The sequence below is a fragment of the Falco rusticolus genome, chromosome 5 (genome assembly GCF_015220075.1).
Source record: "Falco rusticolus isolate bFalRus1 chromosome 5, bFalRus1.pri, whole genome shotgun sequence".
NCBI classification, from domain to species: domain Eukaryota; kingdom Metazoa; phylum Chordata; class Aves; order Falconiformes; family Falconidae; genus Falco; species Falco rusticolus.
The window spans coordinates 68,382,460-68,398,739 of NC_051191.1; the positions used below are offsets into that span (position 1 = coordinate 68,382,460).

The 16,280-nt window shown below is 43.8% G+C and overlaps 1 protein-coding gene across 5 annotated transcripts in view; it reads right to left on the minus strand.

Annotated features, from left to right (window-relative positions):
- CACNA2D4 (calcium voltage-gated channel auxiliary subunit alpha2delta 4) overlaps positions 1–16,280 on the minus strand; it is a 139,895-nt gene that overhangs the window by 84,988 nt on the left and 38,627 nt on the right. For all 5 annotated transcript variants that reach the window (XM_037390301.1, XM_037390300.1, XM_037390298.1 and 2 more), the window contains 8 exons: positions 15,956–16,033; positions 14,577–14,657; positions 12,062–12,136; positions 10,555–10,641; positions 6,362–6,433; positions 2,161–2,222; positions 1,417–1,484; positions 1,233–1,278 (listed from right to left, as the gene is read on the minus strand). In XM_037390301.1, coding sequence (XP_037246198.1) covers positions 1,233–1,278; positions 1,417–1,484; positions 2,161–2,222; positions 6,362–6,433; positions 10,555–10,641; positions 12,062–12,136; positions 14,577–14,657; positions 15,956–16,033 — 569 coding nt within the window. The remainder of the gene's footprint in view (positions 1–1,232; positions 1,279–1,416; positions 1,485–2,160; positions 2,223–6,361; positions 6,434–10,554; positions 10,642–12,061; positions 12,137–14,576; positions 14,658–15,955; positions 16,034–16,280) is intronic.

Sequence of the window (16,280 nt, forward strand, 5' to 3'; positions counted from 1 at the left end):
CTGCTGTTATGTTCTCCAGCATAAGCTCACAATGTTACATAGCACTCCCAAATCCCTCCAGCAGTTTTCTTCATTATATGTTGTGTAAGGTGTATACCTGTATCTGTGTATACAAAACAATGTGATGGAGACACCTGAAAAGCAGTCATGTGTAATGTGGGTAAGGCTAGACTGGGAGCAGAAAAAGCAAGAGACAGAAACAAAATGTGAGATGAGGAACGATCTTGCAGTATGATACGGTGGCAATGAAAGCTGTCCCAAAGGGACACAGCTGCAGGAGCCTTAGGACACAGTTTGAGGAGAAGCAGGAGAATATATTAACAAATGCTCTGTATTATAGAAGAAACCAGTCTTCTAATTCTACTTCCAGTTTTGACCACTTCATTGTCAGGACAAGGGAGAGGAAGGGGTTATAAGGGAGATTTACAACTCACAGAGGGGCTGAAAGGAGTGATTTATGAGAGGAGTCTAAGAGAAATGAATATGTAAAGTGTGGTAAGCTGACACCCCAAGTTAAGAGTAGAAGAAGGAGAAGTCACTGCTTGTGTCACAAATGCACTGCCTGTGAAACTTGACAGTGCAATGAGAGGTGTGAAGGGCTGCAGGGCTTGAATATAGTTATTTTGGCTTTGATACAGGCTGGGTTCGTGTGCCTGAGTGTAGCTGAATGTTGGGTTCATGAAAATCCCAAACCTCACAGCAATAAATGGAAAGTGCCATGCTTCACCCTGTTTCATATCCAAACCAAGCAAAACCATAAATTATGCTGGCTATTGAAACAGGGGCCATAAATCACCTCCATGTTCACTAGAAATTAGGTCTAGGCTCAGTTCAGAAGAATGCTAACCAAAAATAAGCTAGGATTTGAAAAAACATTTCAAACTCTTGCCAAGCTTGCAACAAAATTTTCTGACAGGTCTGACATGCTGTAGGTTTTGTAGCACAATTCTGAACAACGCAAGGAGGAACAAAATGAGTCTGAGTGCAGAAGACTGAGGATAAATCTCAGGAGATGTTTCTTAGCAGAGGGATGTGCCAGGCCTTGATGCGTCTCCCAAAGGAAGAGGTGGAACTGAATTGCCTGGAGACAGTCTCTTTGCAGGTACAGCCCCTGAACAGCACTGCTTTTTCTCTCGACCACGGAGGGTGGTGAACTCAAGCCAAATTGCTGGCAACTTTGCCAAAATCTCATGACAAAGTCCTGTGTCATCGACAGGATTTCCCCCACTTACCATTCATTCGCTAAAGACAAGTCTGGCTGGAGCAGGTCATGCAAACCTGAAACCAGATAACACACGGGGCATTCAGTTAGGCAGCAGACAGGCAGAAACATACTGTGAAGGGGAAGTGAAGCAGTGAAGTTCAGAGTAGCTACCTTGTCCCTTAGGACAGCGTAGCTGTTTCAGATTAACCTACCTTCTTCCACTGAAGTGTTCCCCAGCAGAATGTACTCCCCGTGTCCCCTGGACAGTACAACACCCAGGCTGAAGGTAGGAAGAAAACCAGAGGGCTTGTCAGCAAGAAGAGGTGTAATCCCTAAACACGACACTGCGTTCCCTGAAATTACAACCCTTAAAGCCATTAACTCCCTCCACAGCTATTAAAGAAAAGAACATCATCAAAAGAGGATTAAGTGAGATCCAGCTTCAGCGCAAAAGGCCAAGGAACCTGTCTGTTGAGCTATGAGACATTTTCAGTGACAATTTTTTTTGCTAATGTTGAATGTTTAGGACAACAACATTTCTCAAATTTGTGCCAATTTCAAACCATTTCAGCTGGGGAAAAAACATTTATTTTTTTTTGCTTGATTTCTTATGTGATGTTTTATAACTTTCCGTTTATAACAATGTTTTGTTTAGCACCATACACCAGAACATAAAACATATTTAGCAGAACTGCAAATTGAAGATATCTCACTTCTCTGAAATGAAACAACGTGCTTCACCAGAAGTACAGCTTTTGGACTCTGAACTTCAGACAAATTGTAATATTCCCTTTGAGTTAACCCCAAACAATATTTTAATAGCTATAGGAACAAAGAAGTCAGTTATTCCCACTGCTTTACTCATGAGTTGTAGCCAGTTTTACGAAGGGACCAGTTTGCAGACTGTTGGCAGACTTCTAATACACTGTATTGGTGTCATGCGAGTCCTTGCTCACCTGAAGGGTGTGTCACTGATGTCCGTGAAGAAATAATCATTGGTGAGGAAGAGAACTCGTTTCTGGAATAACAGTATGAATAAGAAAGTGAGAGACCATCTGACAGACCAAGAGCATAGTGATGATGGGGACCTGGGATATAGGTCCCCAAGGCTAAGCAAAAGCAGTTGATCTTTACCAATGCTTCACACCCTGCTAGGGCTGGCTGGAGCCAGGGATGAATGTGCAGTATTCAGCATATTCAGCAACTTGTGACTTTCAGGATCCAGGCAGCCACTTTATCTTTCCATCTAGGGCTTCAGTTAAACCGTTCTTTGCTCTAGGGCTCCTTGCACAGGCTGCAGGAAGGGGTGGGGGGAAGCTGCCTTCCCTCCCGCATCCTTAACACACTGGGGGCTCTGCTGCTCTTTTGCTATACAGAGCATCCTTGATGGCTTTGCACATCATCATCATTCCCAGAAGGGGGGCTCAGCGGGGCAGGTAGGAAGGAGAGGTGGGTTGGAGGAGAGGCAGGATAGCAAACCTACCCACTGTGTGGGTGGGCAGTTGAGGCCACGTCTCCCCACTCCTGTGGGAAATGCTGATATTCCTGACATTTGCTTTCATGTCAAACTGGAACAAAACGTTAACATATTCTGATTTTGTTAAAAAATGTCATTAAAAAATAATTAAATTTTCAAATTGAAAAAAAGTGCTGATTCAAATCCAAGCCATTTTGATTCACATGAAAATATTTCTTTCAGACTGACATTTCAACTGAAGTCATTTCAGATTATTGAAAGCTGCTTCAGAACTTCAGCTGTTTGCCAGACTGGCCTTTTCCTGTAGGAAAGTGTTGATTTCAGTGGAACTCTTTTCCAAAGGAGAATAGTTTTTGGAAAGTTTCTATCCAACCCTTATGCCAGTATATGAACCCTAATATGTTTAAAATCCCAGCCCCAGTCTGAAAACGAGGTGAGAGGATGTGTGTGGGAGACAGGGAGTGAACACAGAAAACTCAGTGTTCCCCAGGGAAAGCCGTGCCGGCTCTAACCTGCTCGTGTTGTGCAGCAGTAGAAGTGAAGCGGGGCAGGAAGGGCGAGCCAGTGCCAGCTCCACAGCGTGCCCCAGGTTTGTGCACAGAGCAGATGGGCTGATGGGGATTGGGATGGGGTTATTGTTAGGTGAGGAGGTGGCAGATGGCTCAACCCCTTCCCTCCCTTCTCTCTCCAAGCATGGCAGTTGTGTACTGCTGAGAAACAGGGTTCAAGTCTTTTGCTGAGCTGAGATATTCCCAAAGTGCTGTGATATCCCCAGGGAACATGGCATGGTGGTGTTTTGGTGGCTGCGGGAAGGCACAAGAGGTATTAAGCCTCCCTTTCCTTGCCAGTCTGATCTGATGGCAGAGGTGGGAAGGCATGGGGAAGAACGAGACCTGGGGGCATAAGCCTGTCCCTGAAGGAAAGGGTGCAGTAGAAAATGGCCCAGAGGTGCCACTACTCTGAGACTCTTTCCTTCAGCAGGGCTTGTTCTGCTCATCCTTTGTTCCCGTGACCTGTCCCTCTTCTGCACATGCAGCCACTTAGCACTTGCATCTGGTGGGAGGGAGGTCAAACCCCTGTTTGGACTAGGGGAAGGGATGGTTGGCCAGCTCTCCCCAAGATAGCTGGAGGCATCACCACTTATCCATGGGAAGAAAGAGAAGCAGAGGCACCCTTGAGCCAAGCAGGGCTGAGCATGACCAGGCAGGACTTTTCTACATAGTGCAGAGCAAGGGAGAAGATGAGAACATGGGTGTGTTGACACAGTGATAGCTGACTACCAGCACCTGCGGTCTGGGAACACATGTATTTCCAGTTTTGGTACTGTCACTGTACTGGGCAGCTAGTCCTGGCTAATGCCATTATCAGTGGTTTGCCACAGCTTCTACCCATCTCCTTGCTATTTTGCTTTCACAGTCACAACCGTTTTGTACCCTAGGTGCAAGCAAAGGCATTTTTGCCACTAGATCTCACTAACAACCACCCCTTGTCTTTGGCCCTTGCTTTTCCCTCTCTATCTCACTCTGCTCTCAGTACCTCCCTGGGATCAACCTGGCCATCAACGTTTGTGTGGCTGACAGAATAATTTCTATCCCCTTGACTCAGCCCTTCTCTCTACAGTCTGCCTAACTCATTCTCTTTGTTTCAAATCTCTGTCAGCACTTTCTTTGTTTCAACACCGCTCTGCTTCATCAGCTAGCAGAGTACAAGTGGGAATCGCCAAGTTTTACTTCTGGTCCCCACTCCATGTGTATTCTGAGAATAGTAAAACTGTCACATACTCAGCTTCAGTCTCCTCTTATGCTTCATGAAGCTTGCAGAGTTGCAGAATAAAACAGGTAATATCTCTTACCAAGGCTACTTTTTGTTATTTTTTTTCCTGGGTAGGGGAGTAGAAAGATGTCCCTAAAGTATTGAACTAAAAAGGCATCTTTGGATGACTCAGAAGAAACATTATTGAGGATGCACAGAGACAGAGAAAGAGGTTAAGCTAGCAAAATAAGCGATCTAGGCTTACAAAGAACAGATCTTGCTGGAAAACCCTGATTGCTTTCCTGACAGAATAACAAAGGTAGTGAATAAACAGAATAAAGGATGTGCAATGTATTTGGATTTATATATAGCACTTGAAACAGCTTCTCATGAAATTTTATTCTAAAGAATCAGTTAAAGTGGACTTAAATAAGATGTGGAGTGAGAACCAGCTGCAGTACTGTAAACAAAAAGAAACGGTAAACAACAGGACATCAAGGGAAAAAGATTTAATGAGAGGCAAAGATAGACTGTCTTAGGAGCCTTTATGCACAGTGATCTGTAAGACAAAATAAAATAGTATTTATCTGCACACTGAGAAAAAGTCCCAACAGCCCTAAAAATTAGAAAGACTGGACAAAAAAGAGGAGTGGGATTCATGTGAAAAAATGGCAACTGGAAAAAATAGCTAACACGGAAACCAAGACAGCTTTTCCGGCACAGCTGTGGGAGGGAGAAAAAAAATGAAGGGACAGCAGAAAGGAGATCTGGAGCTCCTTGTTCAGAAATCTCCTATTGCAGAGAACAGATGCTGTCCACAGAGCAACAGGGAAACCGTACTCAAATAATTCAGTGATGCCCTGGTACCTGTGCATCAATGATACAAGAGGCAAAGGAAACAAAAATAATTGCTGAACTGCTTGGACTGAAAAGTGGGCAAGTTTTTCAAATGCAGGTGTTGGCAATGCCCAGGAGAGGAAGGGCAAAACCATTGACAGGTACCTGATAGTTGCAAACACCAAAAATAAAGAGAATTTAGTTACAAGATCTAGCAGTACAACCATTTGGAGGAAACGGAGGGGTGTCTTCACTAGGAAATGGCACCATTTCAGCAGTGGCTGTGAGCAGTTTATTGGAATTGGTGATGGCTGTGGCTTAGCATGGGAACAGTTCAGCCAGCCTGATTGCTGAAAAAAAAGCTCTCTATAAAAGATGGAAAATTTTCCTGAAATATGGAAGTCTTCTGGGCAGTGAAACTTGCAGGACTCTGGAATACTTCCTAACAGGAAATGATGAAAGCCAAAATCTTTAGGAGAGTTAAATAAACCTGAATGAAAAAGTACCAGTGAATGTAAATGTACAAGATAATTTTGCACTGATTCCAAGTGAAGATGTGTAACCCTGCATTAGAGCTGGTAGGGAACATTCAAAAGGCTCCATTTCACTAGGATTTTTCATAAAACGTCTGTAAATATTTGCATAGAAATTTAATCCTGGACTTGGATAAAGGAAATCACATTCTGACAGAGTGAGGGATAAAGTTTTCATGAGTGTTTTCAAAGTGGTTTCAAAACCTCTTTCTGTCTAGGTCAGCTCAACATAGTCTTCCCCATTCTAAACTCTTGAAGATCTCTGATTCATTTCACAGCCCTATAAACAATGAACAACATGCTTTTTGGCTTTGCCTGGAGAAAGCAGGGAGCTGTGAGGCATTTCCAATACCTTTGTAAGAGCAGAGTGCTGGTAGGTATAAAAAGCAGTTTTAATGATGTTCTATTTTATGTCTTTAGCACGTGTTATGTATGCGGTGAAACAATAAAATCCGCACACTCAGAAATGCTGAGAATTAAAACCACATCCTTCGTGGTTCTTCAGCACCCACTTCCATCCCCTCCCTCATGTGACCTAACAGAAGGATAATTTCTTACCCCTTTATCCACAGGGACCTTCACATCCATAGAGAGGTAGCCTGTTTCCCCATTGATCATGGCAGTTCTCAGCTGCAGAGATGAACAAGATTAGCATTAGTGTCTCCAGTCAGGGCAGGATAGGAATTAATAGAGCTGCTTGTCATTAACGTACAGGGGCTGGAAGAAAAGAGTGACTGTGGGTTCACCCCCACCCCCAGCTCTTTCTTGCTGCTTCAAATGAAAACCTGTTCTCAGTGGTCAGGATCCTCATTCAGTCAGGCTAAGTGACACAGGATAATAATGGCTTATGCTGAAAACTTGATATATCTTTTTAGCAAAAAGAAAGGATCTGGAAGCTATGAAGTTGCCAGTCCAAGTTTCAGACCGTTTGGCAGCCAGAAAGCCGTTAGCACAGTGCTTTGAGAGCCTGGAAGAGGAGGCAACCGAGACACCCACTAACTCCCCCAGACCAGTTCCAAAGCTCTTTGACATTTCAAAACTGATTTATAGATTATAAGCTGTATTCTGCACAACTTTTAAGGTGCGGCAAAGCAGCTGTTTAACACAGCACAGCAAGACTCTGTGATAGCAGAGCAGTGAGAAGAGCAGTTTATTCCATCCAGGTTCCAAAGGCAAAATGTAATTTTCACATCGACTCTCAGCCTCTTGCAAGAAAGAGCCAGGGAATTTTTCCACAAGCGCAGAGGCTTTGACTTTAGGTCCAGCTTGCCAGAGCATATCAGCCTATTACTTCAGCTTGGATAGAAAAAAAGGTGGGAAGTAACTTATTCATTCGCACAGATTGCTTCCTTACTTCCAGAGAAAGGCCTCCATTCAGGTGCTGGCCAGTCTCAACTGCATTTGCTTTACAAGGCCACAGTTTTGTTTATGATGACTGCTTGATGTGGGTTATTTACAGACCTAGAATATAAAGCTTGTGTTTCCCAAGGCCCATGCCTTGGAAATCAAAACACTGACTGGTACTATTACTCCTTTTTGGCTAAGAGTGTTTGACCTCCTGCCAGAGCCACGACATATGCTCATCTGGTCTGACAGCCTGCAGTATTTGCTATGGGTTCTGGGTTTAGTTCAGATATTGTTGTTTCATCCATATCTTCTTGAATGTCAGGTGTCTTTCACTGCCCCATAAAGCAGTGGAGAAGTAAATGAGTGGATAACAGATCTCCTTGGATCTCCTCAGCTCCAGCTAGTCTGCAGGCAGGCTACTTGTCCTCTGCCCAGCCCCCAAGTGACAGTGGCTGTAGGCTGGTGCCGCAATCCAGGCTTGCTGCTTCTTCCTCAACAGCTTCAGCTTCTCTGGCATTGAGAAGTGTTGTGGTTTAACCCCAGCTGGCAACTAAGTACCACACAGCTGCTCGCTAACTCCCTGCCTGTCCCTGCCTCCGAGGGATGGGGAGGACAACTGGGAAAAAGGTAGAACTCAAGGGCTGAGGTAAGAATAATTTAATATAATAATAATAATCATCATCATCATCATCGTCATGAAAAGGGAAGAGAAGGGGAGAGGAGTAAAATCCAGAGGGAAGGGAGAAAAGAGAACAAGGGATGCACTATACAATTGTTACAATTACTCTCCACCCACTATTGGATGCCCTGCCAGTCCCTGAGCAGTGGTAAGCAGGCCTTGGCCAACTCCCTGAAGTTTATATACTGAGCATGACGTTCTATGGTATGGAATAGCCATTTGGCTAGTTTGGGTCAGCTGCCCTGGCTGTGTCCCCTCCCAATCTCTTGTGCCCCCACAGCCCTCTGGCTGGCAGGGCTTGAGAAACTGAAAAGTCCTTGACTTAGTATAAACATTACCCAGCAGCAACTAAAAACATTAGTGAGTTATCAACATTATTCTCCTACTAAATCCAAAACACAGCATTGTACCAGCTACTAAAAGGAAAATTAACTCTATCCCAGCCAAGAAGGCAATTACAATTCTGGTGTCTGGGAGCCCCCATAATGCTCAGTCCTTTTCAGGCAAGACACTTCTGGCAGCGGCTGGCCTCCACTTTGAAAAGTGTGTAGCAGAGTTTGCATGGAGGGGTGCTCTGGTGCATGCTGGAGCACTTGTTCCTGACACCCCGAACAGCAAAGTGTCTTGCTCCAGGGCAATGAGTCTGTGCCATCCCCACCACTGGTAACAAGTGCTGCTGACTCCTTCTCCTGCCTGTTTGTGTGGTTTCAAACCAACAGAGACATACAGTTTACCTGAGGGGTCTCACAACATCTTAAGTGTTTTGCCACTCAGTTTCAACATCTTTGCAGACTAATTTCTTCTTCAGTGGTTATGTCAAGGGTGAAGAAAATCTGTCTGGGTGACAGCTCCTAGGCTGCTGGGGAGGATCTCTTGACCCTTCTGATTTCCCTTCACACTAAGAATATCCTTGTGTTGCTTTTCAAAAGCCCAAACTTCCTTGCTGCCTCCCTCCAGATACTATTATCACGCATCAACTGGTATTTTCCAGATAGTGCCATCTTCCCTCCCCTAGATTTCTTTTTACCAGCTGGCTATATTACACATCATTAGCACTTGGACATATTTTTCCAGACTGAATTTGCTGCTTTTTAGTGTTGCTGAGATTATACTGCAACTGATGTTGAGTCTGTCATTGATCTAATACCATAGCTGCAAATCTAAGTGTTGAAATGTTGGCAGCTTTCTGCTGCAGTGGGTGTATCTTGAGAGTCTCTAGACTTGCTGAAGTCACACTGCAGATATTGATCGTGTCACTGAATGTCTCTGTACCCTCGGTGACTGCAACCTTTCTTTATTCTGGAAGATGCAGTACAGGAACACCAAGTAGCTTTGTTCTTCATGCTTTTTTTGCCTTTTATTTTTCACTGGATAGTTTTACTCTAATTGCCTGTGGACAGAAACCTTGCACTTTGCATCATATTTGCATTCAGGTATCGATGTTTTTTGGTCAGGCAGGAACATGTTAGCCAAATAAATATGACAGCAAAGTCATCATGTTTCCTGGATTTTTTAATATTTTTTTTTAAATAGCAAACTGGCTAAAGAGGAACACCTCTCAAAGTGGCTCCAGAGAGAGAGAAAATTGTAATGGGAGCAGAGCTCCTAGAAGACATCAGTGAACCCACACAAAGCCATTAGCAACCTGCATCTTGGTGGTTCCACTGCATGTAAAGCCTCTTACTTTGTCTTGCTTTCCATGTTTCACACCCAGTTCCATTGTGTTTCATTTGTCAATTTGCCATTCTTCCACTTCCCAGGTTCTTTTGGTGTGTCCTTTTGTACTTGGCCTGCACTGGTAGCAGTAGCTACTTCGATCCTCTTGCTGGGCAGTTTGTTTGTCCTAGCAGTTTAAGTGGATATCTATAGTATCAGATCCATTTATCTCAGCAGTGTCCCCTGTAATCCAGAAGTGTGTGTCCCACGGCTAATTCTATCTTACTCCAAATTCAGTTCTTAGTAACTTAAGTATCTCTACTCCCCTAATTCTTCTGAGCAAAAGAAAACCAGCCACAGAGGAACCTGTCTACCTTGTCATTATATCTGGGTTCCTAGTTGTGCAGTGCAGCCATGTCCAGGTGTTAAGGTGCATACTGTATCTTGTTTATCACTTTTAAATAATTTTGCTCAAAAGACAGTAGAAAAGGTATTTTCTAATCTTTTCCCTCTGGGAAGCTGGTTTTTTTGGTGCCTCCACACCTGTGCAATAAGGTGAGTTCTGGAAATTTGTTTTTCCTCAAGTGTCTAAATCCCTTGTCCACCTTACCTATTGGTAATAGTGACCACAAGCTTCAGTCTCTTTTTGAATGTACTTTTTTCCTTGTTACAGACCTCATTAGCTGAGTGGCTTCAGCTGTATGTCACATACTATGTGCATGGGACACCACCATACTCCTAAGTTCTCTTGGCTTTGTATTAAGATAGCATCTGGAACAAGTACACACAGACTGGCTTCCTGCAGCACCCTCCAAAGTTATTCCTTCCCCCTGCCAGCGCTTTTCCTGCACGTTCCATGAGAAGGAAAACTCATACTGGGAATGAAGACAAGCACTTTGTAGGGAAGCATCATACTTGTCCTCTTTTAGAGCACTAACCTCTCTTAGGGCCAGTCAGGCACAGAAAAAAACAGGAATGCCTGCGGCTCCCCCACCCCTTCCATACAGGCACACAAAGTAATAGAAAGAAGGAGCTACAAAGGCAGCTAAATTCACTTTCTGATACTCACTATTTCATCCTGGTCTTCCCATTCCACTTCTGAGAGATCTACACTGTTGTAGTTTGGCTTAGGCTTCAGTTTCTTTCCTTCTTTATACTGGCATTTATTAAAATAAAAGAAAAGGGAAAAAAAGAAAAATACCCAAGTAAGTGGCTAGATAACTAACTTTCTAAACTAAGCCTTTAAGAATTGATAAGTAATTTGAAAACTAGGCGTGTCTCATTTATTTTCTGACTAGGAAGGCAGTGTTTGGGTGCAAGTGCCTTCTTGGTCTCATGCCATGTATTTATGCGGGCAGTGCAGGGCTAGGAGAGTTCAAGTGGGAGAGGCTGATCCAGGAGCAAAGGACAGGCAGGAACACAGGTAAACTTCCAGGTAAAGGCTACAGACCTCCTCTGTGACAGCATTCTTCTAAATAGATCAGCACAATACACTTGCCTCCAGTTCTTTCCCCCAGCTAAAAGTGTAATTCCGTTACCACGATAATACCAGCAGGAGATCTTTTCTGAGGAGAATTAGGCTTTGACTCCACTGACAGAACGGTAGGCTTTTCACCTAGGGCTAGCTGATGCAAGAGAGCTATTTCCCTGTAATCTTCCAGGTAAAGGGAATGGTGCGAATCTGACTAAGAGAGGCCAATTTTACGTGGAAGATAAAGCAGTGCCCTCGCCTAGCTTTGCCGTGCTCCATCCTGGAAACAAAATGTGTCCCTTCTTTTCACATACTGAAGTAACTACCCGTCCGTGCCTGTGGTCTCCCTGTGCAAAGCTGCCTCTTTTGAAGACCACTGCTGTGAAGCCCTGTGGTGGCCCTCTCTCTTGCCAGTAACCACACTAATGCTTATAGCTGTGTGCAGGTGGATTTGTGCCAACAGGCATGTGTATGAAGTGTAAAATCATTGCATGCCTGGGTATCTGAGTAATGAGGCCAGCTGTGTGTTTGCAGACAGATGTGTGGTCTGGAGCTCCAGGTGGCACCATGAGGGAGAAATGTCCTTGTGTTGACTCAAGTTCCAGAAGGTCTTCGCAGCCTACTGGTCTCTAATTTATCTCTGACTTACCATGTTACTAGGGTTTGTGGTACCTGCTAGCCTCAGATTCCCAAAATGTCCAACACTACAGCTGCTGGGTAGCTATTATGGGGTGCTAATCATGCTGAATCTTCTCGTAGGAGATATGCCCGAGCAAGGGAAATTGTTCCTTCAGCCTAGCAGTGAAACCTTGCATGGACACAGATACATGTGCACCCACAGTACAGCAGATGCATACAAATATAGCCCTTGTGCACTCTTATGGAGGACAGACAGGCAGGGTACATTATGCTCCATACATATGTCTGCATATATATATACATCTATGTACGTGGAATTGATTTCTCTGGCCCTCATGCTCCTGGGTGCCTATATATCAGAGCATGGTAGCCTTCACAATTCAATAAAATATAAGAAATCAGGAGCATCCCTGAAAGTCATGGTTTCCAAGTAAGCAAAGGTTTTCAAATTCACAGCTGTACATACCAAAGGACGGAGGTCTGGGTGTGAAAGGATGTATCCGTTGTTGGTGTTAAGAAAGGCGTATCCATGGACACCCAGCTGGAGAAAGAGGCATTAGAATAATCAGTGCTTTAGCTAAAACCACTGCTGTGTAATGGATGCCACTGGTACCCTGGCACCACCAGGATTCAGAAATATTTTCCTTTTAAAGGTATTGACCAGCAGAATGTAGGGTCCATCTCAAACCGTTTATCTCTGGATCTCTGGCCGCTTGCTTTGAGCAGGCTGACTATGCCTGGACGCACAAAAGGATGGGTCAGGTAGTTGATTTGTGTACACATTCAGAAAAAGATGCCCTCCTAACGTCTTTTTGTCCTCGTGGACAATTACCACCCAGAGGCAGAATAAGCTCCACACAGCAGGCACAGCAGTGCTGCACATAAAATGGAAAACGATGGGGAATGTTGTAAACAGTACCGGCACAGTGGTGACAGGTCTGTGTGCCCGTCACTACACACACAGAGCAGTGAACAAACAAGTGAGTATGAATCTCACAGATGGCTTCCCTTGAAACCTGGTGAGTCTTCAGAGGAGCTCTGCATTATGTTTCAGTGTTGGCAAGACCAGACCTAGCCTAGGCCAATTGTACAAGCCTATAGTCTTAAAATGCTTGCTAAGGAATAGCATGATCTAAAGAGAGCAGGCACTGGCTGACCTGATCTGCAGGAGATTTCTGAGAGAGCAATGACTCAGATTAAGCCCATATATAATACAAATTCCAGATAAAACCTGAATTGCTAAAAATCTGCTGATAGCCTGTGCTTGCCAAAACAAGAGGTGTCTCAAGGAAAACAAGAATGGCTAGGGTTTCTATCTTCAAAAAAATGTTGCAACTTTATATTCCTATAGAGACAATCCTGGAGGGATAACAGTAGGGAACTGGGGAGGTAAGCCATTTACAATCCATCTGTGCCTTTCTGGAGGGAATGAATTCTTTATTTCACACATCCCAGATAAAAACTTTGGACTCCTTCTATGTGAAACAGTTTTATGCAAAGCACACTGAGCTCAGCTCTGTGTGGTAAGAATAAAACCAAGACATTGGATCAGAACTATAGCAAACTTCCTTGTTGGCCTATTAAAGCTGAAATTTCCCAGCCCAGTAAGTGCAATCATAAATGTACAAGCTTGCAAGGGCTGTAACTCTGGAACTGGTCCTTTGTAACCCGTATGTCAGGGGGTTCAAGTGCAGGATCATAGGTTTCCGAACTGGTCTTATGTTGGAAGAGCTTCTGGAAAGTTGTGTCCTGCTTCTGTTGTAGAGAAATCCTTCAAATAATTTTCCCTCCTTCCGTGGCATTTCTTGGAGGAAAGAACAGTGTCCCTCCTTGGCCCAGAAGAAAGATATCATGATACATGGCCTTTGAGTGATGTGGAGGGAGGAAGGTGGAAAGGTATTGGTCTTATAGAGAAAATAAATGCGTATAAAAATTGAAGCTTCTAGACAAGGTTCTCCCAGATCCAAACCAGTTAGCTTTTGTATGCTAGTGAATGCACCCTGCCACTCAGTTCCTGGGTTGCCTGATGGATCATTTCCTACAGCTGCATGTGAATGATCTGCCCTGCATCCATGTGGGGAAGTGCCAAACATATTCATAGCTTCTGACAGCACTTTCAGTCCTGTGAGTATTCAGCAATCAGATTTTGGACAACTGCCTAACTGGTAGTAGTTGTCTGATAGTTATTTAAGAGAAACCGAAAACTTGAAATGATGGCTCAAATTGCCTGATTTCATGGTGATCCTCAGATGGGCTTGCTGTCTCCTGGTGTGCAGACTGATTGAAGAAAAGGACACTGCACAAAATTTACAGCAGAAACCAAATGAAACAGTGCACCTCTGCTGGGAGTTCCTATGGACGAATGTACTTTTTTAGATATATTGAACATAGAGTTAATGGAAAATTGCTGGACTGACAATTCTGGAGAGCGAATACTCTATCTAGGTACAGCACAAGTGAGTGAGAGCCAGCTTCCTGCACACTGTCCTGCCAAGAAATCTTCGTGCTGATCCGGAGAAAGTAACCTCTAAGCATGACAAAAGTTGGCTCGCTATAGTCCATTCAGTCCTCAGTTTTTCTGCTAAGAATATTGACAGTGAAACTAATTTATTTTTTGCCAGTTGGCATGGCAGCTTTTGTTCACTGGGAACTGGATATAAAACTTAACTCTGAGATAGGCTGTCAGATTCATATCTCTGAGGGATTGAGGTTGGTGATCATCAAGATGCAAGGTTTCCACAATCTGTTGCCAATCTACTGGATCATCCATTCCTTGTGTTTCTGAAGCAACCTAAGAGCTTCTAGTAGTGAATGATTTCCCATGTGCTATATAGAAACAACACATTACCACATCCAACATGTCTTGCTTTATGCTCATAGTTCTTCCTAGAGGCAGAGGGATGATTTTTCAGTCATGCCCACTGAAGAATGGCTAGTGACTTTGCTGTGCAAAATGACAGGTTGCATTAGCTCAGTCTTACCTTATACCGTGGAGCAAGTTTTAACAGCTCCCTCAGTGGTACGTCAGAGCCCACCACACCCAGGAGGATACCATGAGATCGCTTAAAAACAAAGGAGAATCCTTTTTCAGAAGCAAGGCCAGGGTAGTTTTCTATCAGAATACACATTATTGCCTCCCTACTAGTCTCACATATACTCTCTAGGCTTGTATGAATATGTTCATTCAAAACCAACTAATGTACCTCAAAAAGTCTAAAGAGGTGGCTCCAGTGTTTATGGAGAGGAGTATTTCAACCCAATACTAGTCAGCATTTTTTACTATGATTCAGAAGTAATATAAAATCACTGAAAACAAGTTTTGAGTGCAAAACCCTACATTCAGTATGTGTAAATAACAATAAGGACAGGGCAATCATGCAAGACAACATGGATCGGTTGACAACTTGGGTCAACTAAACCAAATGGCAAATACAAAATTGTTAATCTAGGAAAAAAGAATGCAGGAAATCCCCACAAAATGGGAAGCTGGTTGTTTAATAAGCATCTGGGAAGCATGATGGAAAAATGACACACAGGGTCCCAGTGCAGCGCTGTGCTGATACAGGTTGAGGCTAGTCTCGGGTGGAGAGGGCAGACAATTGTTTTTAGGACCTGGATAGCAAGTTTGTCCCTTGTACAGCAGTGGTAAGGCACTTTCCACCATTTTAAAAGGATGCTGAGAAACTAGAACTGGTATGCAAAACAGTGTCTAAAAGGTTTCAAAACTCAGAGGAAATGCCCTTATTTTATCAAAAAGCAGACAGATTTGACTTCATTGAAGTGTAGAAGATGCTTCCCAGGAAAAAATACCAAAAGGGTACAGGCTTTTTAATCTAGTAGAGAAAGCCATTACGACAAGAAGGTGAGGCCAGACAAATTGAAAGTGGAATTTAGACACCAGTTTTTAACAGAGAGTGGGAAACAATAATGGAGAACTTGAGGCTGGATGCCTTTCTTCAATGACACTTTTGCCAAACACAGGTTATTGGGCTCAGAAGGAACTGTCTATATGAAATGTAAAGGTCTGCAATAAAATGCACAGACTAGACAAGGTAATGATCTCTTTCAGCCTGAAACTTTATGGGTCTGTGAATTAGGCTCAGTTTGAAAATGGAAGGGATAAAACAGGGAGAAGTGTCATATTTAAAGGGGTGTTTTGAAGAAATAGCATTCAGAGGAAATGACAGGCTATCATGTTGTCAGATAGATTATCAGCTGCCCATCCTGCCAGAGGTCCACCGCAGTCCCTAATGGCCGGCTGTTCTTTCAGAGATCCATTGGCTTTAAAAGCCCGTGAAGGGCTGCTGCATCCTTTCATCTGTGCTGGCTGGAAGGAAAGCGAAGCCTGTGTTGCACTCACCGTCTCGTTCTTTTTGCTGAAGACTGGCATAGCCACTGTTGTCATGAGCAACAGACTTTGAGCCTGAGATGCAAAGAGCTGCCACAGAACAATGAGCTGTGTGTTAGCAAATGCAATACCACAGATAACCCGAACGAGAGGCACTGGAATTCCCAAGGACCCCAGATGCTGATTACAATTAGCTGCCTCCATGCCTCCCACACCCCTTTAAAAACAAGATGGCAGCACTTTCCAATACTCTGTGTCCAAGAGGGTCATGAGATGGATGCTTGCTCGTGTGGGGTGATGAGGACGGGATGAAAGCCAGTGTAATGTGTTGAAGCAG